The following is a 27955-nucleotide window of genomic DNA, read 5'->3' as shown; positions in this document are numbered from 1 at the left end:
TTCCTTGCCACAGAAAAGAACTTTGAAATGCTCAAATATGATTTTTTAATGGGAAGCAGAACCGTATCTAGCATCGTACAAGATACGTGTGAAGCAATATAGAGAATTTTAAAACCGTTGGAATTGCAACCACCATCATCAAAAGAACGATGGGAAGAAATAGCAAAGAATTTTAATAACAAAGCTAATTTTCCAAATTGTCTAGGCGCAGTAGACGGAAAACACGTGCGACTGATTTGTCCACTGCACAGTGGTTCCAACTATTATAACTATAAGACATATTTTTCTATAGTTCTGTTGGCTGTTGTTGATGCCGACTATAGTTTTATTGCAATTGATGTGGGTGCCTATGGGCGAGAAAGTGACAGCAACATCTTTAACGACTGGACCTTTGGGAAAAAACTTGCTAGAAATGAGCTGAATTTGCCTGGTCCAAAAGCATTGCCGAATACTGATAATCCATCGCTGCCATATGTATTTTTGGGCGACGAAGCTTTCGCTCTAAATACAAATTTTGTGAGGCCTTACCCTAGAAACAATTTGAACGAACAACGTCGAGTTTTTAATTATAGGCTGAGTTGGGCACGGCGTCTTGTAGAGTGTACATTTGGAATCCTTTCAAACAAGTAGTTACATAATTTTGTACGCGCAAGAGATGGGTATAACTTTGAAGATTCTCACTCATTATTTTGAAGATAATCCATTTAGATGTCCACAACGCAGATCTACCAATCAAGGCCGAAATGTTCGAGACAATTTTTCAGAGTACTTTGTTTCACAGGCTGGGGAAATACCTTGGCAATATAGGCACATAAATAACTAAGCCGCTATAGTAATTATTTACTAATAATATAAATAAATATTGTTTCACTTACGTTTCTTCTTTTTGTCCTCGCCACTTGTACTGTCCCAATCCTTAATTACTTCCAAGCACACTTGTTCCCAGGCATGATCTTTTAAGTCGCGATCATGATAAGATTCGTGGCTAACATTCCACAAACACGGATATTTTTCGATCGAAGTAATTAGGTGTTCGGTATCGCACATGTTTGTGTGTCACAGACTGACCCACCTGCTGGCGCGCCAGATCTGACAAAATAATCGTATGTTTGCGGCTCAGCATGCGAGAACTATGCACAGCGCGCCTTTCGACAGTCTGCTCCGATTTTTTGTCGGACCGACTAGTATGATGCACTAGGCCTGCATCCGAATCGGACGTCCGACCTGATATCGGATCGTAGGTTTGCGATATGGTCGTATAAAACTACAGTTATTTGAGCGTCAGATAGTCGGATATCACAATCGTTTCCGACAATCGGATCAAAAAGTAGCAAATGTGCGGCCGCCCTTAATAACGTCATTGCTATTTATATGTCTGCTCTTTGTGATGTTGATTTTATTTTATTGACCGTAAGTTCTATAAGAATTTTAACTTTTAATTATTAAATTGTAATTAAAATATAATTGTAGATTCGGCCGAAGATGACTAAGTAAAACTAGTCGAAACCGGTTCCGTCAAAATAAATTGAATTTTGCAAGATAAGAAGTTATATTTATTTGTTTATTATTTTAATATTTAAACGAAACTTGCAACATGGATATCAACAGTTATAAAGTAAATTTAGTTAATTGCTGTTAAACTTAATTTTGAATTTTGTGCTAACAATAAGTCGAGTGTTACTTGATTTCTGGTTGTGCTTTAAAATATCAACAAGTTGTATTGTTATTAATTACCTTTTTCTTGACATGGAGCGCAAAAATTTAAACCAAATACATTCCGATTTTCTAGTGTGCTCAATTCCTACCTTTTCCGGTTCAACTGTTTCAGTAGGGGCATTAATTTTTTCTCCACTGTCTTTTTGTCAACCATTCTGTTTCATCGGATTCTTCCTCACTGATATCACTTTCATGTAATTTTACTTCTTGTGGCTAACTTGCTACTACGAAATTTTCATCGTCAATTTCTTTCTCATCGCTTTGCATTTCTTGATCTGGTGGTCATAGAACTACATTCAAAGCGTCATTCAAAACACCAAGCGATGTAAAAACGGTTAAGGAAAAACAAAAAGTATTGTTTGAAAAATGAAATCAAAATGGGACTTTGTTTATTGTTATTATTAATAAAATGATACAAAAAAAATTGCACTAAACAATTTCTTACAAAAAAAAAGAATATAATAAAAAAAATAATTAAGATAAAGGTTTTTTTCTTTCTACATCTTGGTACAAAAGTCTTTTTTTTTTAAATTAATGTTAATAATCGTCGTAATAATAATATTAATTAAAAATGTATATTTTTTTAACTGTACACATATTTTTTTTTATAATTTTTATTGTTTTATTGAGCTTTGAATTGATAAAAATCTCAGTTGTATTCAAAAAAATCTAAATATTTATTTTACAATTAAAAAAAAAGCTTTTTTAATTAATAAAATAAATATTTTTGTTAATCTCTCTCTCTCTCTCTAATAATTGTAAGGTGCGTAACCGGATGATGTTGTATAATACGGTCCTGGATAACCACCTGGGGCTGCAACCGGATACCCAGCATAAGCGTATTGTTGTTTTTGTGGATAAACTGTTAAAAAATTAAACAAAAATTAATTAATTAACCCAAAGAGTTAAAAAAGTTAGTGGTTTTTATAAACATAAAAAGCATTTTTGTAAAGCTCAAAGCGTTTTAATTTTTTGGATATTTACAATAATTTTAGTTTGTAATAAATTAATAAATGAATGCTTAAAAAGAATTACCAGGCATTATATACTGCATATTGACGTTATCCTCCCGTTCCCGTTCTCCCCTCAAACAAATCGCAGCACCCGAAAACAAAATCGCGGCAACCAGCGACCAAAAAACTCCAACCCAAGCCAAAACATAACTCCAATCATAATTGGCCCTCGCATTTTCCTTTAGAACCTATCACCATCATCAACAGCACAGCAACCCGGTAGCAGCGGCATCAAGGATGAATATAAACCCATAAAAGCGGGTTTATGGCGATGACGGTGGGAAGAAGGAGATGGGAGGAAGAGAATTTCCGGAAAAAAAGAGAATAAAACGAATGCGTTAGTTAACTGTTTTTGGATTAATTTGAACGTACCGGGCATTATGTATTGAACGTTTCCGTTGGCTGTTAGATCGTCTCGGTCTTTCTCAGTCGCTAAACAACAGGAGCTAAATAAAAATAAAAATGACGCGGCTAATGATGTAAACACGCCGAGCCAACCCAATATGAAACTCCAATCGTAGGTGAGGTCCGTGTTTTCCTGAAGGATCTAGATTTTTTTTTAAATAAATTATAAAAAAATATAATAAAAGTTAATGATGTCAAAAATTTATTTGACAATTACCTCAAAATTGACACCTTTGAAGTTAATTCATGGTAAAATTGATTATAAAATGTTCAAAACGATCAAGTAAGTTTTATTTCTTTATTTAAAACGTCAAAACTATCAATTTTGATGAAATAAACTAAAGCTTGGAAGAAAAATATAACAGAACATACAATTATTTTGACAGATGTCAAATCTGGACGTTTTACAATTGAAGACCTTGCTGCAACAACTATCTTTTTTAAATGAGTTAAATACATTGTTACATTCAAAAAAATAGCACCCATCAGTTGGCGTAACAGCGAGTCACGAAGCGATTGGGATCCTACTGGGGCAATGATAAATCAGGGTATGATTTCTTGATAGGTATAAAATAAAGACGGAATTATGATTGAGTTAATTTTCGAAAATCAACAATTTTGATGTTTAATCGGTTTAGAGCTTATAAATAAATAATGGTAATAATTGGGTTCAATCTTTTTATGGATCTAGTCTTTATAGTCCATTACTAAGGTTTTATGTATAAAAAGTTTTTCTCCATCGCTTTTAGTTTTTGAGTTATGATTGAGTTAATTTTCGAAAATCAACAATTTTGATGTTTAATCGATTTAGAGCTTATAAATAAAAAATGGTAATAATTGGGTTCAATCTTGTTATGGATCTGGTCTTTATGGCCCATTACTATGGTTTTATGTATAAAAAGTTTTTCTCCATCGCTTTTAGTTTTTGAGTTATGATTGAGTTAATTTTCGAAAATCAACAATTTTGATGTTTAATCGATTTAGAGCTTATAAATAAAAAATGGTAATAATTGGGTTCAATCTTGTTATGGATCTGGTCTTTATGGCCCATTACTATGGTTTTATGTATAAAAAGTTTTTCTCCATCGCTTTTAGTTTTTGAGTTATGATTGAGTTAATTTTCGAAAATCAACAATTTTGATGTTTAATCGATTTAGAGCTTATAAATAAAAAATGGTAATAATTGGGTTCAATCTTGTTATGGATCTGGTCTTTATGGCCCATTACTATGGTTTTATGTATAAAAAGTTTTTCTCCATCGCTTTTAGTTTTTGAGTTATGATTGAGTTAATTTTCGAAAATCAACAATTTTGATGTTTAATCGATCTAGAGCTTATAAATAAAAATGGCAATAATTGGATTCAATCTTTCTATGGATCTAGTTATTATGGTCCATTACTAAGGTTTTATGTATAAAAAGTATTTCCCCATCGCCTTTAGTTTTTGAGTTATAATTGAGTAAATTTTCGAAAATCAACATTTTTGATGTTTAATCGATTTAGAGCTCATAAATAAAAAATGGTAATAATTGGGTTCAATCTTGTTATGGATCTAGTCTTTATGGTCCATTACTAAGGTTTTATGTATAAAAAGTATTTCCCCATCGCTTTTAGTTTTTGAGTTATAATTGAGTTAATTTTCGAAAATCAACAATTATGATGTTTAATAGGTTTAGAGCTTATAAATAAAAAATGGTAATTAGATTCAATCTTTTTATGGATCTAGTTTTTATGGTCCATTACTAAGGTTTTATGTATAAAAAATATTTCCCCATCGCTTTTAGTTTATGAGTTTATTGATTGAGTTAATTTTCGAAAATCAACAATTTTGATGTTTAATCGATTTAGAGCTTATAAATAAAAAATGGTAATAGTTGGGTTCAATCTTGTTATGGATCTAGTCTTTATCGCCCATTACTAAGGTTTTATGTATAAAAAGTTTTTCTCCATCGCTTTTAGTTTTTGAGTTATGATTGAGTTAATTTTCGAAAACTAACAATTTTGATGTTTAATCGATTTAGAGCAGTAGTGTCCACTAATTTTTGATCAAAATCGACTATATAATTATCTTGCCAAGATCAACCGAAGGGTTTATAGTAACCTTCCTGGTTTCTTGCTCTGAGGCCCAGATATTAGATATTTCAGATTCATGATTTTCTTGGCGATCCGATCGACGTTATGGACACCACTGGTATAGGGTGTTATAGGTTTAAAAACCTTGGTAACCATATATGTATGTTTGGCGGATAACTGTCTTATCGGCACCGTTGAGTACCTGACAGGTTATCCTGCCGATAATCTCAGCGACAAAAATATCCCTACTTTGTATAGTCTTCCACACGGCGATCGGTTTTTATGACTCTGTCACTTTCCTACTGTAGTTGTAAAACTAACAAAGACGGGGTTGTAAGAGGTAGTTCCCCATTGTAAAATGCTGGGATTCCTCACTCAGGCCGGCATTAAGGACCACACTTTACTGGCAAATTGTAGAAAAATAATAGGGTCATATATAAATATTCATTATTCTCTTATTTGTTGTGTTTCTAATATTAAGTACATATTTTTTCTACGAAATGTTTTGAGGAGGCATGCATTGACTACTTACAAAAGAGGGCGGAGAATAATTAGATTCTTTAAAATTTTGTTATTCTCTTATTTAGACATTCCTAAAAGTAATATTTTTTTCTAATTTGATCAATGTTAATAGTAAAATCCATTTTACCAGTAGATGTGAATGATATTTGATTGAATTTTGATTTTTATAAATCACTAATTGTACTTGTATACTGGTTTATTATAAGTAAATCCGCTTTACATGTTTCGACTAATTAGTCATCTTCAGAAGCGTTGTCGTAATATAAGAAACGGCGTTCAAAAAGCTTCGCATAAAGTATAAATCGTAAATAAGGTCAGCACATCAAAAACGGTGATATTCAAAACAATTATTGTAAATATTAAATTTTAAAAAACTATAGAACTAACATGTTAAAATGTAAATGTAAAGTTTAAGAATTAAAATTAAAAACGAGACGTTACTTCAAAGTTACAAAAATAAAAATCTTAATTTTTAAAATCTTAATTTATACTTTATGCGAAGTTTTTTAAACGCCGTTTCTTATATTACGACAACGCTTCTGAAGATGACTAATTAGTCGAAACATGTAAAGCGGATTTACTTATAATAAACCAGTATAAAAGTACAATTAGTGATTTATAAAAATCAAAATTCAATCAAATATCATTTTTTTTCTAAGACTTTTATACTAGTTTTTATAATTAAATTTTAGTTGTTATAACTAAACTTTGGTTTTTTATTAAATTTTAGTTTAAAAAAATTTAAGTTTTACCCTGTCCTTGTATGACTGTCATAAGTCTTTTCAGGTACTCGAGCGGGCAAAAATCACCCCGGCTTTTATTTATGACTGTCATAAAAACCGATCTGGATGTGGAAGAGTATAATGCAGTACAAACATGGTACAAACCAAGTTATCGACCAGATAACGCTGCCGGGAAGTATGTATATCGGTATATGTATTGTACAACCGGCCCTTAGTACTATAATTATATTTTCAGCTTTTATACATACATATACGCTGTATGTCAAAAATGATTAAAGTCAAACTTAAAAAACAGGTGTTTTGACAAATAAGAAGATTTTGGAATATTGCAATAAATTTACGTACAAAATTTGACATTTACGTCAAGTTTCGACAGTTTTAATTTTTTAGTTTAAAGACAAAAATTGTCAAAAATTATTAAAAAGTGTTTGGGCTCATTTTAAAGAATTTTCAATATTTAAAAAACGTCAAATTGGTGATCTGTCAAAAATAAAAATAACTATTCCTATGGAATTAAATGTAATAAAAAAATTGTTAATTAAGCAACAATTTTTATTTTAACTTACCGGATTCCATTCCTGGTAAAATTCTTCTCCGACGACTTTTTCTTTCTCAAAATATTCTACTCCATGCCATAAACCCATCGCGCCTGCGCTCAACAGACACGCAAAAAGCATCAAAATAGCGGTTGCGGTAACATTTCCGGGCGATCTTCGCCAACATCCGGCGACCCCAGTACAAAAAGCAGCAAAAACCGACAGAAAACTGATTATAAATAGGGCGATCATCGAACGACCCATATCTAATAGAGTAATTTTTAATATACCATAAAACTCATACAACAAATAAGAAAACTTACGTAATTTTGTCCATGCATCATCCGTTAATCCACTCGTTTCGTTATTTTCATCCGGAATATAATAATTGATGTTATTACAATGAGTTTCGACGGGACTCAAATACGTTTTCACTAAAAATAATTTATAACAAATAGTTATGTAATTTCTAATATATATTTACCTGTCGGAGGCCTTTCCTTTGGGTAACAAATCCTAAAAAGTCCTTTCGTCCTCGTGTAATAATAGTATTTTGATGTTAATTGTTCCAAAACAACTTTATCTTCACTTTTCGCTGCGTAATTCTAAAATTAAAAAAAAAATCAATTAAAATCCAATAGTATTAAATATTAATAATCATTTTTATAAGAAATATAACAAATAGATATTGTATCATAAATCCAATAGATAGGGTGTACAGAAGATCTTTTACATTTCAAGATGTCAATAAATGGGCAAATATACATCTTACATCCACCCAATAGATTTAAAAGAATGTAACTGCCAGAAGAATATTACAAAACATACTTTAGATTGATCGCCAGGAATATAAAAGAGATTTATGCCTCAATGTTGCAAACATTTCATCTCGTCTGGTGTCACTAGAAAATTCGAAACCATTCTAACTGTAGCACTAGGAGGTTCACAATCACCGTGGAAAGGAAAAAAACAGAAATTTGACGTGCGACAATTGGTACACAAGTTATTCTTTGGCAAAGGAGGTTTTGGAAGATAAAGTCACAATTGTTGGAACATTAAAAAAGAACAAAAAGGAATTGCCGGCAGAATTTTTACCAAATAAAACGAGAGAAAAACTCCCAAAAAAAATAAAGCTGTAATTTTGCTTTCTACGTGATGCTACAATTCACCCTGTAACCAATAAGCCAGATACTGTGGACAAAATGTGTGGCATGTACTCCGTTCTCAGAAGAACGAGAAGATGGCCTTTAGTTTTATTTTTTCAGTTGGTGAACATTGCAGGTATAAACAGTCAAATATTATATAACGCCATACACATCGAGGATGGTCACAAATACAGAAGAGTTTTTCTAAAAGAAAAAAAAGCTACCATAACGACATTACCTTTGGATATCCAACGTTTCCTGAATAAGTACAAACCTCCTCAAGAGGAACATGAACAAGAGCCTCCAGCAAAAATACGAGGAAGGTAGAAGAGTAACAACAATTTCGTGCCATACATGTCGCAAACCAGTAAGTAAAGAACATGCGATTAGTATAATTACTTGTCCTGACTGCAATAACTTTGCCGATGATGAGGAAGCTAACGAGTAGTCCTTTGCCCAAACTCTTGTGGGCTTTTGTTTTGTACTTGTTTTCCAGTTTTTAGATAATGTTTTGTATCACATATTTCTGTTTTTAATAAATTTTTTATAATGCTTCTTATTCAATAAACGTTTATGTAACAACTCTACCATTTTTTTGAAAACATCTGTATTCCTTTTACTATTTTTTCAGCCCATTTTGGTGATGGTGTACAAAATACACCGCGCAAGGTCTAGTGTTATATTTCAATTTCGTTATTTCGGGCATTCTCCGGTAATAGAAGTAGTATAGAAATGAGAGTTCAATATCAGGAGCATGCTCCTTGTGACGTCAAGCTCCAATGTTATAAGATAGGGAGAGTGACCAACCTAAATCTGGGGAGTGAAAAAAGTAACTAGCTCATGAGGCGCCATCTAGCGGTGGATGGTGGAACGATGCATAGAGTTCGCGAGTTGTTAGCGATAAATGAGTGGCGCAACTTTTTCTAGTAATTTTTTAAAAAGTGACCACATCTAGTAACTTTTCCAATACCAACCTAAATCTAGTTACTTTTTTACTCCCCAGATTTAGGTTGGTCACTTTCCCTATCTTATATCATTGGAGCGTGACGTCACAAAGGGCATGCTCTTGATCTTGAACTCTCATTTCTACACTACTAATAGAAATGTCGAAAAATCGAAAAGGTTTGCAGAGCTTCATCCATGAGTGGAGCGCTTGATACTAAACCTGGAGAATCGAGATCTACCTCTACAAATTCGATATGTGAGTGTGAAGACCCAATATCTAAACTACAAATTAATGCGAAAATTAAGGGGGTTTTTCATATAACTTTTTGGTCAAAACCACTTCTCCTCCAAGTTACACAAATTAAGGGAAAAAAATGTTTTTCTTTAATAAATCTACTATGCAGGAATTTGGAAGGATGAAATTTGGCAGATAACTATTACTAATAAAATGACACTTTTTGGCGATTTTCATAATCCTAAAATGTTATTATAAGGAGGTGAAAAAATCCACCCCTATAATACTTTGCATCAAAACTTTTTAATGCGTCTACATTTTTCTATTTAACCCTAGGATACTTAACCAATAAAATATCGTCATTTACATAATCCGGGCTTCTAAGACCCGTTATATAAAATCACGTGTAGTCGGAACAGAAACAAAGTAATTGAAGTAAAACTTTATTTATTAATATATATGTACGTTTCAAACGTGAGGTTAAATATGAAAGTGAACATTATTGTTTATAGGGATTAGAGAAGAATTTAGTGCACATTCTAATACTATGCTCATTACAGATATTACTTTTACAAGTAGTACATATCATTGTGCTTTTACGATCAATACTTGCGGGACATACCTAGCATCTTTTTCTCTTAATTGTTGCACTTGTGTGAGCGGCTGGCGGACCACATATATCAATAAATCTACTCATACACTCCCGGACAGTACGCCGTAGGTTAGGGTTAGTAGATCTTCTCTGCATATATGTTTCCTTGCGCACGCCGAATAATGTTGTGTGGTTGAATTTTATTTTTTGCTGGAGGTTCCAAACTCTATACCAGACCACTTGCAGCAATGTAACCGCTCGTTGAAGGCTTACCAATATCATCAACATCATCCTCTGAATTATCGTCACCATGATCAGAACTGGATCCAGAATACTCGTCAGGAACCAATTCGAAATTTCTATCTTCTGTGTCATCATTTTCTGCTTCTGACACATCACTTTCTTCAGAAGGCAGATCATCAAATTCAGCTGCCCACTGCACCAATATTTCTTCATCACCAAATCTCACGCTTTTCACATTCCTTTTTGACGCCATTATTATATGTATCTCACAAGTTCACTCAATCCAACTGAATGAAAAACAGCTGCACCTACTTTTATACATCCAACAGTAATGCACGTTTTAACTTGCACAGACACGCACAATTCCGCGTAGCAGTGTTTGACAATTTATAATAACCCTCAACCTGTAATGGACAAGTTGAAACTTGTTCTATAGTAACTAGTAGTACACGGGTTTCGCAGGCCAGGTTAAAAACTTGATTTAAATAGTGTGATTCAATATGCAACTTATTTGCCTCTTAACATTTTCTCATGAAATCGTTAGTTTATCCATAAAAAAATAGTACACAAGGTCAAGTGAATTAATTCAGAGATTGGTTATTATTAGTCAAAAAAATGAAGTTATGTCAAATTGATCTCAGCATTATTTTATTTTTTGTGATCAAACTAATAATTTGTTAGTTGTAAAATGTCAAGAGATAAAAAAGTTGCAGATTTTTTTTTCGCATCAATTTAGATACAGCCCTGTATATACGACTGGGGCTGATGTCGCTAACTTTCAAGATTCCGGGCTAATAATGAGAAGCTAATTTAATTTAGTCACATTATATTATTAAAAATTTCGTGGAAATCCACTAAGAGATAATTATTATTAATAATTATTTAAATAATTATAAAAAGTTAACACTTCGCTAGAGCTGAGCAAGATTATACTATACAGAGTGTCCATAAAGTAATGGAGGAAACGGTACTTAAGAAGTCCTAAAAAATCTGTGCGTGCGTGTGCTCGATAATTACACCTAAGCAAGAGTACAGTTCATAATGTGGGAAGAACTTGATTATGGTTTAGATGTATGTAGAGCAACAAACGGAGGGCACATCGAACTGCACTTGACAGATATGAAATTAGGAGAGCTTTTCTTTTATTTGGTGAAGATTTCACATTTTTTACGGACCTACTGTATATAAATTCGTTGTTTTTTTTTAAATAAATAATTTGTCTTGGTGATGTTTTGACATAATAAATAAACCTTTTTTAAAGAAACGGAGGTCGGCCATGCATGTGCCGCTACAAATACTACCCCCTCCAAGAAGAGACCAAGACAGAACGCAAAAAAATTGTAAAATGTTAATTATGGTAAAGAAAAAGAAACTTTTTTAACTTTATTTTGCTCATTTATAGAAAAAGAATGTAATGATGTGAATGCTAAGAGTACCATTCTTGTTATTTTTAAAAATTACAAAATTTGTATCGAATGTTTTGATTACTTTATAAGGTCCTTCAAATCTGGGTGTGGCTATGAGTAAAGGTTCAGTATCCAAGGATTCGTGTGATGTAAGAAACAATTTTCCTGAAAGACGTAGAGGTTGACCAAACAATAACTCTGCAAAAGAACAATCAAATTCTTCTTTGTAAGCAGATCTGAGCCCATGAAGATTGATTGGGAGTTCGTCACTCCAATAATTGTTATTTTGTGAACCCTTAAAATACCATTGATTGGAGATAAAATGAAGAGGTGTGAATCTGATGTGCTCCAATTAATGAACTAAATTGAGAAAAAATCTGAGATTTAAATTGCCTTCTTCTCATGAGTTATTATTTATTATGAGTTAATCAGCTACTTAATTTTTGAGATAAGTGCGTCATGTTTGGACTCATTTTAAAGGGTTTCTAATGAAGATGACAAATATATCAAAATTGACGTTGACGTTTCAAACTGGAAGTGATTGTATCTCCATTAATGTTATAGTTAAATATGTCGAGTTTGGAATCATTTTAAAAGATTTTTTATGAAGTTGACAAATATGTCAAAATTTAAAGTAGAAAGTTCGAACTTTTTGGTTTTTTGAGATAAATGCGTGTTTGGACTCACTTTAAAGGTTATTTTATGAAGATTGCGAATATAATGTCAAATTATATTGACATGTTGCATTTCATGTGGGACAAACTAAATAATTAAATTCATGACTATTTAAAAGTTTACCTAAAATCCTCTGGTTTTAAAACACCCGCTAAAAAATAGCTTTGAAAAATTACACTGCGTAAACATGACTTTTCATTTTACTACTTTAAATTAAATTGAGTATAGTTGAAAAGCAGTTATTAAAAATTACAACAATAATCTTTCTTAACAAGTTCGAATGTCGCCCTCGCCCTCATCTTATGAAAACTAATAGGAAGTCGAGTCGTTTAGGGCCGAGGCATAAAGGAATAAACGAGATACTGTCTCGGCCACAAGAGGCCTCGGCTAAAATATAACAATTAATAAGAATATAGGGCGAGGTTGCTTACAACAAAGGCGCTATAACAAGGACCTTTAAAAATAGAAAACGAACGAGATACTACCTCGACCGCACGCGACCTCGGCTAAAATGTAACATAACTAATAAGAACATAAGCTGAGGTTGATTACGACCAAGAAGCGACAATAACAACTTTTAAGGATCAGGAGGAAACGAGCTACTGCCTCGGCCGCAAGCGACCTCGGCTAAAATCTGTTACAAGAAATAAAAATATAAGCCGATTTTGCTTGCAGCTGATGCGCTACAGTGATGACTTTTAAAGATCAGGAGCAAATGAGCTACTGCCTCGGCCGCAAGCGACCTCGGCTAAAATCTATTACAAGCAATAAGAATATAAGCTGGGGTTGTTCGCTGTTGAAGCGTTTCGATGACTTTTAAAGATAAAGAGCGAAAGAGGTGCTGTCTCGACTAGAATCTATCAAAACTAACAAGAAGTCGAGTCGTTTAGGGCCGAAGCACAATGACTTTTAAAGATAATAAGTAAACGAGCTACTGCCTCGGCCGCAAGCGACCTCGGCTAAAATCTAATACAAGAAATAAAAATATAAACCGATTTTGATCGCTACAGTGATAACTTTGAAAGTTCAGGAGCAAATAAGCTACTCATGGTACTACTCATGGTGAGTAAGTGAGTTATGAGCTATTATGAGGTATGAGATATACCGAATCTAGAAAAATAGTGACGGAGATGAGTCTTGAAAATGGTAGTCGCTGTTATATTCCGTAGAGGAAACACCTCAAGCCAGTGTGGAACCTCAAAAAGGAGGAAGGGGCCAACAATATCAATGTGTATATGTTCGAATTTCATTTTTGGAATTGCAAATCTTTTAAATGGTGATTTTGTATATTTGTTTCTTCAGAAATGGCATCCGATTCTCTATCGTACGTGGAGTAATTGAGCTGCGAAGATGAAAGTTTTTTTGAAAAGAATGCTATAGGTTGAGTATAATTATTATCCGTTTAAAAGAGAACTGCTCCAATTGCTGTAGATGAAGCATCTGTTGTTATTGATAACTTGGCTGTACGATGTAAGATGAGAATATTTTCCAAGCTGAACACAATCAGCAGAAAGTTGATCTACAACATTTACCCCAATTGTAAAATGTTATTTTGTAATTCGCGACGGTAACGAAAGCTCTAACAGTACTCAAACGGGTGCTGTAATGAGACTCCTTACAGCATCCGATGCTGTAACGAGATTTTAGTAACATTTTATGGAACCAGTTCACGTTGGTGACATTGGGTCATTAATTTTTCTAGTTGTCAATGTGACAATTTTTGTCTATCGATGGTTAAACACGTTCTTAGCATCGAATACAAGGTCCACATTGATGAGGACATTGAACATTGAGAAATTTCTGTTATTTTGGGAGGTGTACATGAAACATTTTTGTCAGGTGAATACATTTTGTGTTTTGACAGTTTCTAATTGTCAATTCAAATTTCTATTTTCAAGTGTTACGGTGTTACCAACTGCTGCATACCTATTTCCCTACATTGTCAAAATTTATTTTATTTTTGTTAAAAAAAAAGCATAAAAACGAGAATTACAAAAAATAGCATAAAATACACGTTTCATAAGACTTAAAGCACTCATTCATTAAAAAACTCGTGGCTTCGCCACTCGTTTTTCAACTTGAATTCGTGCATTTCAAACGTGTCTTACGAAACTTGTTTTTTAATATACTATTACTTTAGGCTTCTATTATTAATAGTTTTTTTCTTTATAAAATACCAACAAGTGTAATAATTAGTGAACAAGTCCAGGGACACTGAAATACTGCTACAGTTTTTTGTTGCAATCTTTTTACTTGAACTTTTGATACCTATCACAAGTCTCTCAAAATATGCAACTTATAATTATTAAGTTATTGTAATGCACCTTGAGTTTTTGTAGAAATATCAGATCACAACGTAAATGTTGTTTAACAATTGCTGTTTAAGTACGCCTGTGTCATTGTACCATTTAAGATCTTATGGACATGGTACTGGCATACGGGGAATCACGACAAAATTCTGTGCTTGCAGCTCGTCTCTATGCAGAAAAGTTTCCAGATAGATATCATCTAGCACGCGAATCCTTTTTGCGAGTGGTTCGACAGAGGCTTGAACAACATGGAAGAGTTGCACATTCTCAATCTTGAGGAGGAGGTTAAGAATGTAGTCAAAGAGCAGCCTGGCATAAGCACTAAGATACGTGCTGAGCAACGTGGCATATCACAATACACAATTTGGCGGATATTGAGACACCACCAATTCCATCCATCTACTAAGAGTGGTTGCTACATCAGCATCAGATAAACTTTTTCAATAACAATGTCCACAACACGCATTATCAGGCGGTGGAGAATCCTTATATTCGTCAAACACATTTTCTACTGCTCCACCACATTTTTAGTTGGAAATGCGGCGACATCTAGATAATGTGTTTCCCGGAAGATGGATAAGTCGAGGTGGTCCAAGGCCAGTCTACCTCGATCGCCCAACCTCAATCCTTTTGATTTCAAAACAGTGTATGCCATCGAAATTAATACTGAGCAAGATTTGCCAACACTACAATGCTACATTTTTTTTCACCTATTAGTGATTATTCGTCTTGAGGAATAAATTCCCAAGTTTATGCATATAGGTTGAGAATCACCCGGTATAATCATAATGCACATAGGCAAATATAATTTAAGTCCAAAATCATGAGTAAGTTTCAAATATTTTAACAACTTCTTTTATATGACCATTTATTTGCAGTAAATCGCTAAAGTGACTTTATTTTCTTCACTTTCTTCCACAGTTATCGCTTCAGTTATATCCGTAACCTTTAACTCATTTTATGACACGTTACATGACTTTATTCTTCGACATTCTGACATTTTATGACTTTTTGAACCACAATTACGAGATTAGAAACGAAATATATCTTTATATCCGAACAACGAAAACGTATGGCGATTACAGTTACATTAAACTTCATTGTTCGTTGGTTACTTCCTATCTAGGGAAATTTAGTGTTTGAACCAATTTATATGATCAAAAAATCATATGGACTGTATTTTTAAGAATCATGATATGATATATACAGGGTGCGGTAAAAATCAGTTAACTGATATTAATAAATTAATAAAAACAGATTCACTGCGCATGGTGGACTATATGGTAAGCAGAACAGAATTCGCGCTTACATATTTTTATTAATCTATTAATATCAGTTAACTGACTTTTGCCACACCCTGTATATCAAATTGTGACTTAAAGATTCTAGTTTATGATATGATATACAAACTATAAGATAATGTTATTGAAATTTACAGGAAAACTTATTAAAAAAGAATTTGCCAAATTTATAAATCAAAAACTATACAAAACTTGAAAAACTCATGTCAACTGTATTTTTAAGAAGCATGATATGATATATATGTCAAATTGTAGCTTAAATATACTAGTTGATAGTATGATATATAAACGATTAGATGATATCATTGAATTTTGCAGGAAAAAATTATTAAAGAAGAAATTACCAAATTTCATGATTTCAAAAAATCATATGGACTGTATTCTTAAGAACCATGATATGATATATATGTCAAATTGTTGCTTAAATATACTAGTTGATTGTATGATATATAAACTATTAGATGATATCATTGAATTTTGCAGGAAAAAATTATTAAAGAAGAAATTACCAAATTTATATATCAAAAATAATATAAAATTTGAAAAACTCATATCAACTGTTTTTTTAAGAATAGTGATATAATATGTATGTAAAATTGTAGCTTAAGGGTTCTAGTTGATGGTATGATACATAAACTGTTAGATGATATTGCATTTTGCAGGAAAAAATTATTAAAGAAGAAATTATCAAATTTCATATGATTTCAAAAAATCATATGAAATGACTGTATTTTTATGAATCATGATATGATATATATGTCAAATTGTAGCTTAAAGATTCTAGTTTATGGTATGATATATAAACTATTAGATGATATCATTGAATTTTGCAGGAAAAAATTATTAAAGAAGAAATTACCAAATTTATATATCAAAAATAATAAAAAACTTGAAAAACTCATATCAACTGTATTTTTAAGAATAATGATATAATATGTATGTCAAATTGTAGCTTAGTGACTCTAGTTTATGGTATGATATATAAACTGTTAGATGGTGTAATTGAATTTTGCAGGAAAAAATTATTAAAGATGAAATTACCAAATTTCATATGATTTCAAAAAATCATATGGACTGTATTTTTAAGAATCATGATATGATATATAAACTGTTAGATGATATTATTGAATTTTGTAGGGAAAAATTATTAAAGAAGAAATTACCAAATTTATAAATCAAAAATAATACAGAATTTGAAAAACTCATGTCAACTGTATTTTTAAGAATAATGATATGCTATGTATATCAAACTGTAGCTGAAAGATTCTAGTTGATGGTATGATATGTAAACTATTAGATGATATCGTTGAATTTTGCAGGAAAAATTATTCAAGAAGAAATGACCAAATTTCAGATGATTTCAAAAATTCATATGGACTGTATTTTCAAGGATCATGATATGATATATATGTCAAATTGTAGCTTAAATATTCTAGTTGATGGTATGATATATAAACTATTAGATGATATCATTGAATTTTGCAGAAAAAAATTATTAAAGAAGAAATTACCAAGTTTATAAATCAAAAATAATACGAAACTTGAGAAACTCATATCAACTGTATTTTTAAGAATAATGATATAATATGGATGTCAAATTGTAGCTTAAAGATTCTAGTTTATGGTATGATATATAAACTATTAGATGATATCATTGAATTTTGCAGGAAAAAATTATTAAAGATGTAATTACCAAATTTATAAATCAAAAATAATACAAAATTTGAAAAACTCATATCAACTGTATTTTTAAGAATAATGATATGATATGTATATCAAATTGTAGCTTAAAGATTCTAGTTGATGGTATGATACATAAACTGTTAGATAATATTATAGAATTTTGCAGGAAAAATTATTAAAGAAGAAATTACCAAATTTCATATGATTTCAAAAAATCATATGGACTGTATTTTTAAGAACCATGATATCATATATATGTCAAATTGTAGCTTAAATATACTAGTTGATAGTATGATATATAAACTGTTAGATGATTTCATTGAATTTTGCAGCAAAAAATTATTAAAGAAGAAATTACCAAATTTATAAATCAAAAATAATACAAAACTTGAAAAACTCATGTCAACAGTATTTTTAAGAATAATGATATAATATGTATGTCAAATTGTAGCTTAAAGATTCTAGTTTAAGGTATGATATATAAACTATTAGATGATATCATTGAATTTTGCAGCAAAAAATTATTAAAGAAGAAATTACCAAATTTATAAATCAAAAATAATACAAAACTTGAAAAACTCATGTCAACTGTATTTTTAAGAATAATGATATGATATGTATATCAAATTGCAGCTTAAAGATTCTAGTTGATGGTATGATATATAAACTATTAGATGATATCATTGAATTTTACAGGAAAACATTATTAAAGAAGAAATTACCAAATTTATAAATAAGAAATAATACAAAACTTGAAAAACTCATGTCAACTGTATTTTTAAGAATAATGATATATAATATGTATGTCAAATTGTTACTTAAAGATTCTAGTTGATGATATGATACATAAACTATTAGATGATATCATTGAATTTTGCAGGAAAAAATTATTAAAGAAGAAATTACCAAATTTATAAATCAAAAATAATACGAAACTTGAAAAACTCATATCAACTGTATTTTTAAGAATAATGATATAATATGTATGTCAAATTGTAGCTTAAAGATTCTAGTTTATGGTATGATATGTAAACTATTAGATGATATCATTGAATTTTGCAGGAAAAAATTACTAAAGAAGAAATTACCAAATTTCATATGATTTCAAAAAATTATATGGACTGTATTTTTAAGAATCATGATATGATATATATGTCAAATTGTAGCTTAAATATTCTAGTTGATGGTATGATATATAAACTATTAGTTGATATCATTGAATTTTGCAGGAAAAATTATTAAAGAAGAAATTACCAAATTTATAAATCAAAAATAATACAAAACTTGAAAAACTCATATCAACTGTATTTTTAAGAATAATGATATGAAATGTTTGTCAAATTGTAGCTTAAAGATTCTAGTTTATGATATAATATATAAACTGTTAGATGTTATTATTGCATTTTGCAGGAAAGAATTATTAAAGAAGAAATTACCAGATTTATAAATCAAAAATGATACGAAGATTTCAAAAAATCATATCCATACATGATACATATATGTCAAATGGTAGCTTTAAGATTCTAGTCTATGATATGATATAAAAACTGTAAGGTATAGTGTTATATAAATTTCCAGGAAAAAATTATTAAATTAAATTAAATTATTATATTCATATTGACTGTATTTTTAGAAAACATGATATGATATGTATCTCTGTATTCCCCAAATTGAGTTCTTCATCTATATTTGCGTCCTATATCTCCTCTAGTGCCTGACGATATTTTAACCCTTTCCGTTTGTTCGGTCAATCTATCCACATTAACTTTTGATTCCCTGACTACTTTTGTTTTACTTTGGTTTGACTAGAAGGTGGTCTGAGTGGCAGTTTGCTCTCTATATAAGTAAGTCGTCACCTTAACTATCCTGGAGGGATTTCTTTTGTCTACGATCATATAGTTGATTTGATTGTGGGTGTATCCATTAGGTAACATCCATTTATTTATTATATCATATTTTCTTGGGAAATATGTGGAGCTTCTAATCATGTTTCTTGAGGTCGCTAATTCAATTATTGTTTCTGTTACTATGTAGGCTATTATTCCCAATTCTTTCTTTGTATAAAATTAGAATGTAAACAGAATTGCTAACTTACATTAAGAAAGCAAGAACTAAATAACTGTTAATAACTGTGCTATACGTTTAAAAAAAATCGTCATGTAATTATAAATATTATCACATTAGAAATAAAAATAAAACTAGAAATTTCCGGTTTATGCCGTGTGTCTATTAAAACAGCGGTTGAACTTGTTGTTAAAGAAGGTTACCATATGACATTCGAAATACCAAAGACTTTACACGCATAACGTAATCTAAAAGTTTTTAGTTTTAATAATAGTAATAATATAACATAACATAATATAGTCCAAATATAATTCTAAAAAATTCTAATCTGCTTAAGCAATAAAACGATGAAATACGATGATGTAATTAATTAATAGTTTATTGTTACGACAGGTATTTAATAATTATGTTGGTTGAGTTCATCAGCTAATAGTTGCCAAGACCGCCAAGACATAGCAATGACATCATTAGAAAAAAAACTCTGAAGTTTATAAAAGAAAATTTTGTTCAAAAAGTTAATTTTCGTTATAAAGTTAATAACAAAATACATAACAAAGAACACCAACAATTAATGGAAAAAGATGCAATTATAATTGTAGATCCTCTACAGAAGATAGTTGGAAGGGAATTGCAATAATTGATTGCTGTTATTCAATAATTAATTGCACCTTAACTGGTTCAAATGAACCTTTGTGCCTCTATTGCTCATTTGAAGCACTTTAATGAAGCACAACTTTAGAAAGAAAATAACGTTTTCTTGTTTCGTTACGAACAATTATTATCCACAATATTTTCTCCTAGCACTTTTAGTTTTTAAGTTATAATAAAAATTTGTCAAAAACGTCAATTTAGAGATTTTGTCATTTTATGCTTTATAACATAACTCAAAATGCTAACTAGTTGGAAAGAAATTGTTCGTGGATTATGTTTTTACGATTAATTATAAACAATTTTTATTCATATCAGTCTCATCCACCGTTTATAATTTTTGAGTTATAACCCATTGTGTTGTTAGATGCCTCAAATTCGAAATTTTTAAAATTATAAACCCGCTAGGTTGGTAAATGTCAAATTTAAGTTCTAATAGTTTCCGGATAACGTTTTCTTGTTTCGTTACGAACAATTATTATCCACAATATTTTCTCCCAGTACTTTTAGTTTTTAAGATATAATAAAAATTTGTCAAAAACGTCAATTTAGAGATTTTGTCATTTTATGCTTCATAACTCAAAATGCTAACTAGTTGGAAAGAAATTGTTCGTGGATTATGTTTTTACGATTAATTATAAACAATTTTTATTCATATCAGTCTCATCCACCGTTTATAATTTTTGAGTTATAACCCATTGTGTTGTTAGATGCCTCAAATTCGAAATTTTTAAAATTATAAACCCGCTAGGTTGGTAAATGTCAAATTTAAGTTCTAATAGTTTCCGGATAACGTTTTCTTGTTTCGTTACGAACAATTATTATCCACAATATTTTCTCCCAGTACTTTTAGTTTTTAAGATATAATAAAAATTTGTCAAAAACGTCAATTTAGAGATTTTGTCATTTTATGCTTCATAACTCAAAATGCTAACTAGTTGGAAAGAAATTGTTCGTGGATTATGTTTTTACGATTAATTATAAACAATTTTTATTCATATCAGTCTCATCCACCGTTTATAATTTTTGAGTTATAACCCATTGTGTTGTTAGATGCCTCAAATTCGAAATTTTTAAAATTATAAACCCGCTAGGTTGGTAAATGTCAAATTTAAGTTCTAATAGTTTCCGGATAACGTTTTCTTGTTTCGTTACGAACAATTATTATCCACAATATTTTCTCCCAGTACTTTTAGTTTTTAAGATATAATAAAAATTTGTCAAAAACGTCAATTTAGAGATTTTGTCATTTTATGCTTCATAACTCAAAATGCTAACTAGTTGGAAAGAAATTGTTCGTGGATTATGTTTTTACGATTAATTATAAACAATTTTTATTCATATCAGTCTCATCCACCGTTTATAATTTTTGAGTTATAACCCATTGTGTTGTTAGATGCCTCAAATTCGAAATTTTTAAAATTATAAACCCGCTAGGTTGGTAAATGTCAAATTTAAGTTCTAATAGTTTCCGGATAACGTTTTCTTGTTTCGTTACGAACAATTATTATCCACAATATTTTCTCCCAGTACTTTTAGTTTTTAAGATATAATAAAAATTTGTCAAAAACGTCAATTTAGAGATTTTGTCATTTTATGCTTCATAACTCAAAATGCTAACTAGTTGGAAAGAAATTGTTCGTGGATTATGTTTTTACGATTAATTATAAACAATTTTTATTCATATCAGTCTCATCCACCGTTTATAATTTTTGAGTTATAACCCATTGTGTTGTTAGATGCCTCAAATTCGAAATTTTTGAAATTATAAACCCGCTAGGTTGGTAAATGTCAAATTTAAGTTCTAATAGTTTCCGGATAACGTTTTCTTGTTTCGTTACGAACAATTATTATCCACAATATTTTCTCCCAGCACTTTTAGTTTTTAAGTTATAATAAAAATTTGTCAAAAACGTCAATTTAGAGATTTTGTCATTTTATGCTTCATAACTCAAAATGCTAACTAGTTGGAAAGAAATTGTTCGTGGATTATGTTTTTACGATTAATTATAAACAATTTTTATTCATATCAGTCTCATCCATCATCTATAATTTTTGAGTTATAACCCATTGTGTTGTTAGATGCCTCAAATTCGAAATTTTTGAAATTATAAACCCGCTAGGTTGGTAAATGTCAAATTTGAGTTCTAATAGTTTCCGGAAAACATTTTCTTGTTTCGTTACGAACAATTATTGTCCACAATATTTTCTCTTAGCACTTTTAGTTTTTAAGTTATAATAAAAATTTGGCAAAAACGTCAATTTAGAGAATTTGTCATTTTATGCTTCATAACTCAAAATGATAACTAGTTGGAAAGAAATTGTTCGTGGATTATGTTTTTACGATTAATTATAAACAGTTTTTATTAATATAAGTCTCATCCACCGTCTATAATTTTTGAGTTATAACCCATTGTGTTGTTAGATGCCTCAAATTCGAAATTTTTGAAATTAAAAACCCGCTAGGTTGGTAAATGTCAAATTTGAGTTCTAATAGTTTCCCGAAAACGTTTTCTTGTTTCGTTACGAACAATTATTATCCACAATATTTTCTCCCAGTACTTTTAGTTTTTAAGATATAATAAAAATTTGTCAAAAACGTCAATTTAGAGATTTTGTCATTTTATGCTTCATAACTCAAAATGCTAACTAGTTGGAAAGAAATTGTTCGTGGATTATGTTTTTACGATTAATTATAAACAATTTTTATTCATATCAGTCTCATCCACCGTTTATAATTTTTGAGTTATAACCCATTGTGTTGTTAGATGCCTCAAATTCGAAATTTTTAAAATTATAAACCCGCTAGGTTGGTAAATGTCAAATTTAAGTTCTAATAGTTTCCGGATAACGTTTTCTTGTTTCGTTACGAACAATTATTATCCACAATATTTTCTCCCAGCACTTTTAGTTTTTAAGTTATAATAAAAATTTGTCAAAAACGTCAATTTAGAGATTTTGTCATTTTATGCTTCATAACTCAAAATGCTAACTAGTTGGAAAGAAATTGTTCCTGGATTATGTTTTTACGATTAATTATAAACAATTTTTATTAATATCAGTCTCATCCACCGTCTATAATTTTTAACTTATAACCCATTGTGTTAACTAATATACAATTACTAAAAATTTCATAATTCCAAACGCATTTTTAAAAAAGTTATGAATTAAATAAACATTAAAATCTTAAATTTTTCGATACTGCTCATTTTGCCAACCTAAATCATTTTTATTTCGATTTTTGACGCAACATCACATTTTTTAATTAAATCTCCATCCTTTTTAGGGCTACTCTTAAAAATTTCGAAATTCCAGCACGATTTTTAATAAAGATATGAATTTTTATAACCTCTAAAACCTTTATTTTTGTTGAGTTTTAATACTTTCTACTTTGATCATTTAGAACATTTTCATTTTAAATTTCTTAACAATTTCGCTTTATTAACTAAAATCTGCACACTTTTAACTACAATTACTAAAAATTTCATAATTCCAAACGCATTTTTAAAAAAGTTATGAATTAAATAAACATTAAAATCTTAAATTTTTCGATACTGCTCATTTTGCCAACCTAAATCATTTTTATTTCGATTTTTGACGCAACATCACATTTTTTAATTAAATCTCCATCCTTTTTAGAGTAACTCTTAAAAATTTCGAAATTCCAGCCCGATTTTTAATAAAGATATGAATTTTTATAACTTCTAAAACCTTTATTTTTGTTGAGTTTTAATACTTTCCACTTTGATCATTTACAACATTTTCTTTTTAAATTTCTTAACAATTTCGCTTTATTAACTAAAATCTGCACACTTTTAACTACAATTACTAAAAATTTCGTACTTTCAAACGCATTTTTAAAAAAGTTATGAATTTAAATAAACATTAAAATCTAAAATTTTTTTGATACTGCTCATTTTACCAACCTAAATCATTTTTATTTCGATTTTTGACGCAACATCACATTTTTTAATTAAATCTCCACCCTTTTTAGAGCAACTCTTAAAAATTTCGAAATTCCAGCACGATTTTTAATAAAGATATGAATTTTTATAACTTCTAAAACCTTTATTTTTGTTGAGTTTTAATACTTTCCACTTTGATCATTTACAACATTTTCTTTTTAAATTTCTTAACAATTTCGCTTTATTAACTAAAATCTGCACACTTTTAACTACAATTACTAAAAATTTCGTACTTTCAAACGCATTTTTAAAAAAGTTATGAATTTAAATAAACATTAAAATCTAAAATTTTTTTGATACTGCTCATTTTACCAACCTAAATCATTTTTATTTCGATTTTTGACGCAACATCACATTTTTTAATTAAATCTCCACCCTTTTTAGAGCAACTCTTAAAAATTTCGAAATTCCAGCACGATTTTTAATAAAGATATGAATTTTTATAACTTCTAAAACCTTTATTTTTGTTGAGTTTTAATACTTTCCACTTTGATCATTTACAACATTTTCTTTTTAAATTTCTTAACAATTTCGCTTTATTAACTAAAATCTGCACACTTTTAACTACAATTACTAAAAATTTCGTACTTTCAAACGCATTTTTAAAAAAGTTATGAATTTAAATAAACATTAAAATCTAAAATTTTTTTGATACTGCTCATTTTACCAACCTAAATCATTTTTATTTCGATTTTTGACGCAACATCACATTTTTTAATTAAATCTCCACCCTTTTTAGAGCAACTCTTAAAAATTTCGAAATTCCAGCACGATTTTTAATAAAGATATGAATTTTTATAACTTCTAAAACCTTTATTTTTGTTGAGTTTTAATACTTTCCACTTTGATCATTTACAACATTTTCTTTTTAAATTTCTTAACAATTTCGCTTTATTAACTAAAATCTGCACACTTTTAACTACAATTACTAAAAATTTCGTACTTTCAAACGCATTTTTAAAAAAGTTATGAATTTAAATAAACATTAAAATCTAAAATTTTTTTGATACTGCTCATTTTACCAACCTAAATCATTTTTATTTCGATTTTTGACGCAACATCACATTTTTTAATTAAATCTCCACCCTTTTTAGAGCAACTCTTAAAAATTTCGAAATTCCAGCACGATTTTTAATAAAGATATGAATTTTTATAACTTCTAAAACCTTTATTTTTGTTGAGTTTTAATACTTTCCACTTTGATCATTTACAACATTTTCTTTTTAAATTTCTTAACAATTTCGCTTTATTAACTAAAATCTGCACACTTTTAACTACAATTACTAAAAATTTCGTACTTTCAAACGCATTTTTAAAAAAGTTATGAATTTAAATAAACATTAAAATCTAAAATTTTTTTGATACTGCTCATTTTACCAACCTAAATCATTTTTATTTCGATTTTTGACGCAACATCACATTTTTTAATTAAATCTCCACCCTTTTTAGAGCAACTCTTAAAAATTTCGAAATTCCAGCACGATTTTTAATAAAGATATGAATTTTTATAACTTCTAAAACCTTTATTTTTGTTGAGTTTTAATACTTTCCACTTTGATCATTTACAACATTTTCTTTTTAAATTTCTTAACAATTTCGCTTTATTAACTAAAATCTGCACACTTTTAACTACAATTACTAAAAATTTCATCATTCCAAACGCATTTTTAAAAAAGTTATGAATTAAATAAACATTAAAATCTTAAATTTTTCGATACTGCTCATTTTGCCAACCTAAATCATTTTTATTTCGATTTTTGACGCAACATCACATTTTTTAATTAAATCTCTATCCTTTTTAGAGCAACTCTTAAAAATTTCGAAATTAGAGCTCGATTTTTAATAAAGATATGAATTTTTATAACCTCTAAAACCTTTATTTTTGTTGAGTTTTAATACTTTCCACTTTGATCATTTAGAACATTTTCATTTTAAATTTCTTAACAATTTCGCTTTATTAACTAAAATCTGCACACTTTTAACTACAATTACTAAAAATTTCGTACTTCCGAACGCATTTTTAAAAAAGTTATGAATTTAAATAAACATTAAAATCTAAAATTTTTTGATACTGTTCATTTTACCAACATAAATCATTTTTATTTCGATTTTTGACCCAACATCACATTTTTTAATTAAATCTCTATACTTTTTAGAGCAACTCTTAAAAATTTCGAAATTCCAGCTCGATTTTTAATAAAGATATGAATTTTTATAACCTCTAAAACCTTTATTTTTGTTGAGTTTTAATACTGCCACTTTGATCATTTAGAACATTTTCATTTTAAATTTCTTAAAAATTTCGCTTTATTAACTAAAATCTGCACACTTTTAACTACAATTACTAAAAATTTCATCATTCCAAACGCATTTTTAAAAAAAGTTATGAATTTAAATAAACATTAAGACCCAAATCATGTTTATAAATCGTTTCTTAACTTCCATAAATAAACCGGAAGCGATTCTTTAAACTTTCCATTTTTTGCTTTTCTACTTAACCTCAAACTGGACTCATTTTCCTTCTTCTCCTCGGTTAATTTAAATAATAAATCATGGAAATGAGATCTCGGGTGAAAATGCAAAGAAATAAAACGATTCTCGTTGTTGAAATTGTTGAAGACGACCTGGAAATCGCAACACACTTTCTAATTGACCCACCTGTATATACACGATATACATATTCTCATTTAAGAATTATGTGCTAAATAGGCTGAGCAAACAATTATTTATTTTTTCAAATTAATTTTGATTTTTTTTACAAAAATTAATAAAACATTAAATCAGTTTTATCATTAATTTCGACCACGTACACCGTAAAACGGGACACTAAACATTCCATTTTCCGTTTTTTTCCCCTCTCTCCATTCATTTTCAATTTTCTACCTCTTCCTTTGCGCTATCTCTCTTTTTACCTCTCCCCACCACCAATATAATTTCTTTTTTTTTAATACCAACTACCTAACACCAACAGAGCAAAAAGTAAAATAACCTTGAAATTGTTGCCTTTTTTCAATTAAAACCGGTTTGATTAGAATTTTATGTAATTTTTAAATTCCTCTATTAATAAAGAATAATAACACATTTTCTTACCTGAATATTTGTTCTCTTCACGTCCACATAAAGCCAATTGTCCGTTGCGAAGGCAATTGTTAGAAGGGAAACGGCAACGATCGAAGTGATCGTGGCCAAACTCAACGTGACAGCTGAACAAGGCATACTTTTCTTCTTTTATTCCTATTTTGTTGAGTATTGAGTTCAAAACTTCTATTTTTGCAATCTTCCTTTTTGTTGATCAAGACCACCCACTTTTAATCGAATTCACTTTGATGTTAAAACGCTTATAGAGTATGAGCTTTTTTAAGTTTTAAGATCATTTTGGTGTTTAATGAAGTATGGATAGTAGGAAAAAACGGTAAATATGGGGTTTTCGGGTCACGAAAATTACTGAATGACTGATGGTGACTCAAAAAGTCGTGAAACGGTACTGAGAAATGAAGAAGAAGGAAGAAAACGGGTACTACCTGAGGTGGGGTACCTGAGGTGGGTACCTGAGGAAGGATGGAGGTGGAAAAACTTTCTTAAAGCCGCGCGCATGCGTCAAATTCCGATGTGTTTTGTTTGGGTTTAGGAAAAAAGATTTATTTAAGAACTTAATTTGTTATTATCTGCAAAATTAAACGATATTTTTTCTAAATTTGCTTGTAGTAGAGATATAAAACTTTTTTAGGTTATAAAGA

The 27955-nt window shown here is 29.7% G+C and overlaps 1 protein-coding gene and 1 long non-coding RNA gene across 4 annotated transcripts; one reads left to right on the top strand and one right to left on the bottom strand.

Annotated features, from left to right (window-relative positions):
- Positions 1 to 2088: 2088 nt before the first annotated feature.
- Positions 2089 to 27720, bottom strand: LOC111424619 (uncharacterized). 3 transcript variants are annotated; one of them, XM_023058229.2, is made up of 6 exons: positions 27309 to 27719; positions 7492 to 7612; positions 7331 to 7441; positions 7038 to 7273; positions 3102 to 3276; positions 2089 to 2578 (listed from the first exon to the last, which is right to left on the bottom strand). In XM_023058229.2, the coding sequence occupies exons 1-6, from the start codon at positions 27432 to 27434 to the stop codon at positions 2466 to 2468; spliced, it is 882 nt and encodes a 293-aa protein (XP_022913997.1). In that variant the 5' UTR covers positions 27435 to 27719; the 3' UTR covers positions 2089 to 2465. The 3 variants fall into 3 exon arrangements, with proteins under 3 accessions (XP_022913997.1, XP_022913998.1, XP_071051747.1); XM_023058230.2 differs by lacking the exon at positions 3102 to 3276 and adding an exon at positions 2752 to 2917 and having other exon boundaries at positions 27309 to 27717; XM_071195646.1 differs by lacking the exon at positions 2089 to 2578 and adding an exon at positions 2802 to 2917 and having other exon boundaries at positions 27309 to 27720.
- Positions 3363 to 7042, top strand: LOC139429697 (uncharacterized). Its single transcript, XR_011640247.1, has 3 exons — positions 3363 to 3682; positions 6515 to 6646; positions 6707 to 7042. It is a non-coding gene; the product is annotated as an uncharacterized lncRNA (long non-coding RNA).
- Positions 27721 to 27955: the final 235 nt, after the last annotated feature.

The sequence above is a fragment of the Onthophagus taurus genome, chromosome 5, assembly GCF_036711975.1.
Source record: "Onthophagus taurus isolate NC chromosome 5, IU_Otau_3.0, whole genome shotgun sequence".
NCBI classification, from domain to species: domain Eukaryota; kingdom Metazoa; phylum Arthropoda; class Insecta; order Coleoptera; family Scarabaeidae; genus Onthophagus; species Onthophagus taurus.
Note: the sequence above shows the minus strand (reverse complement) of the source record. Positions and strands in the feature narration are given on the sequence as shown.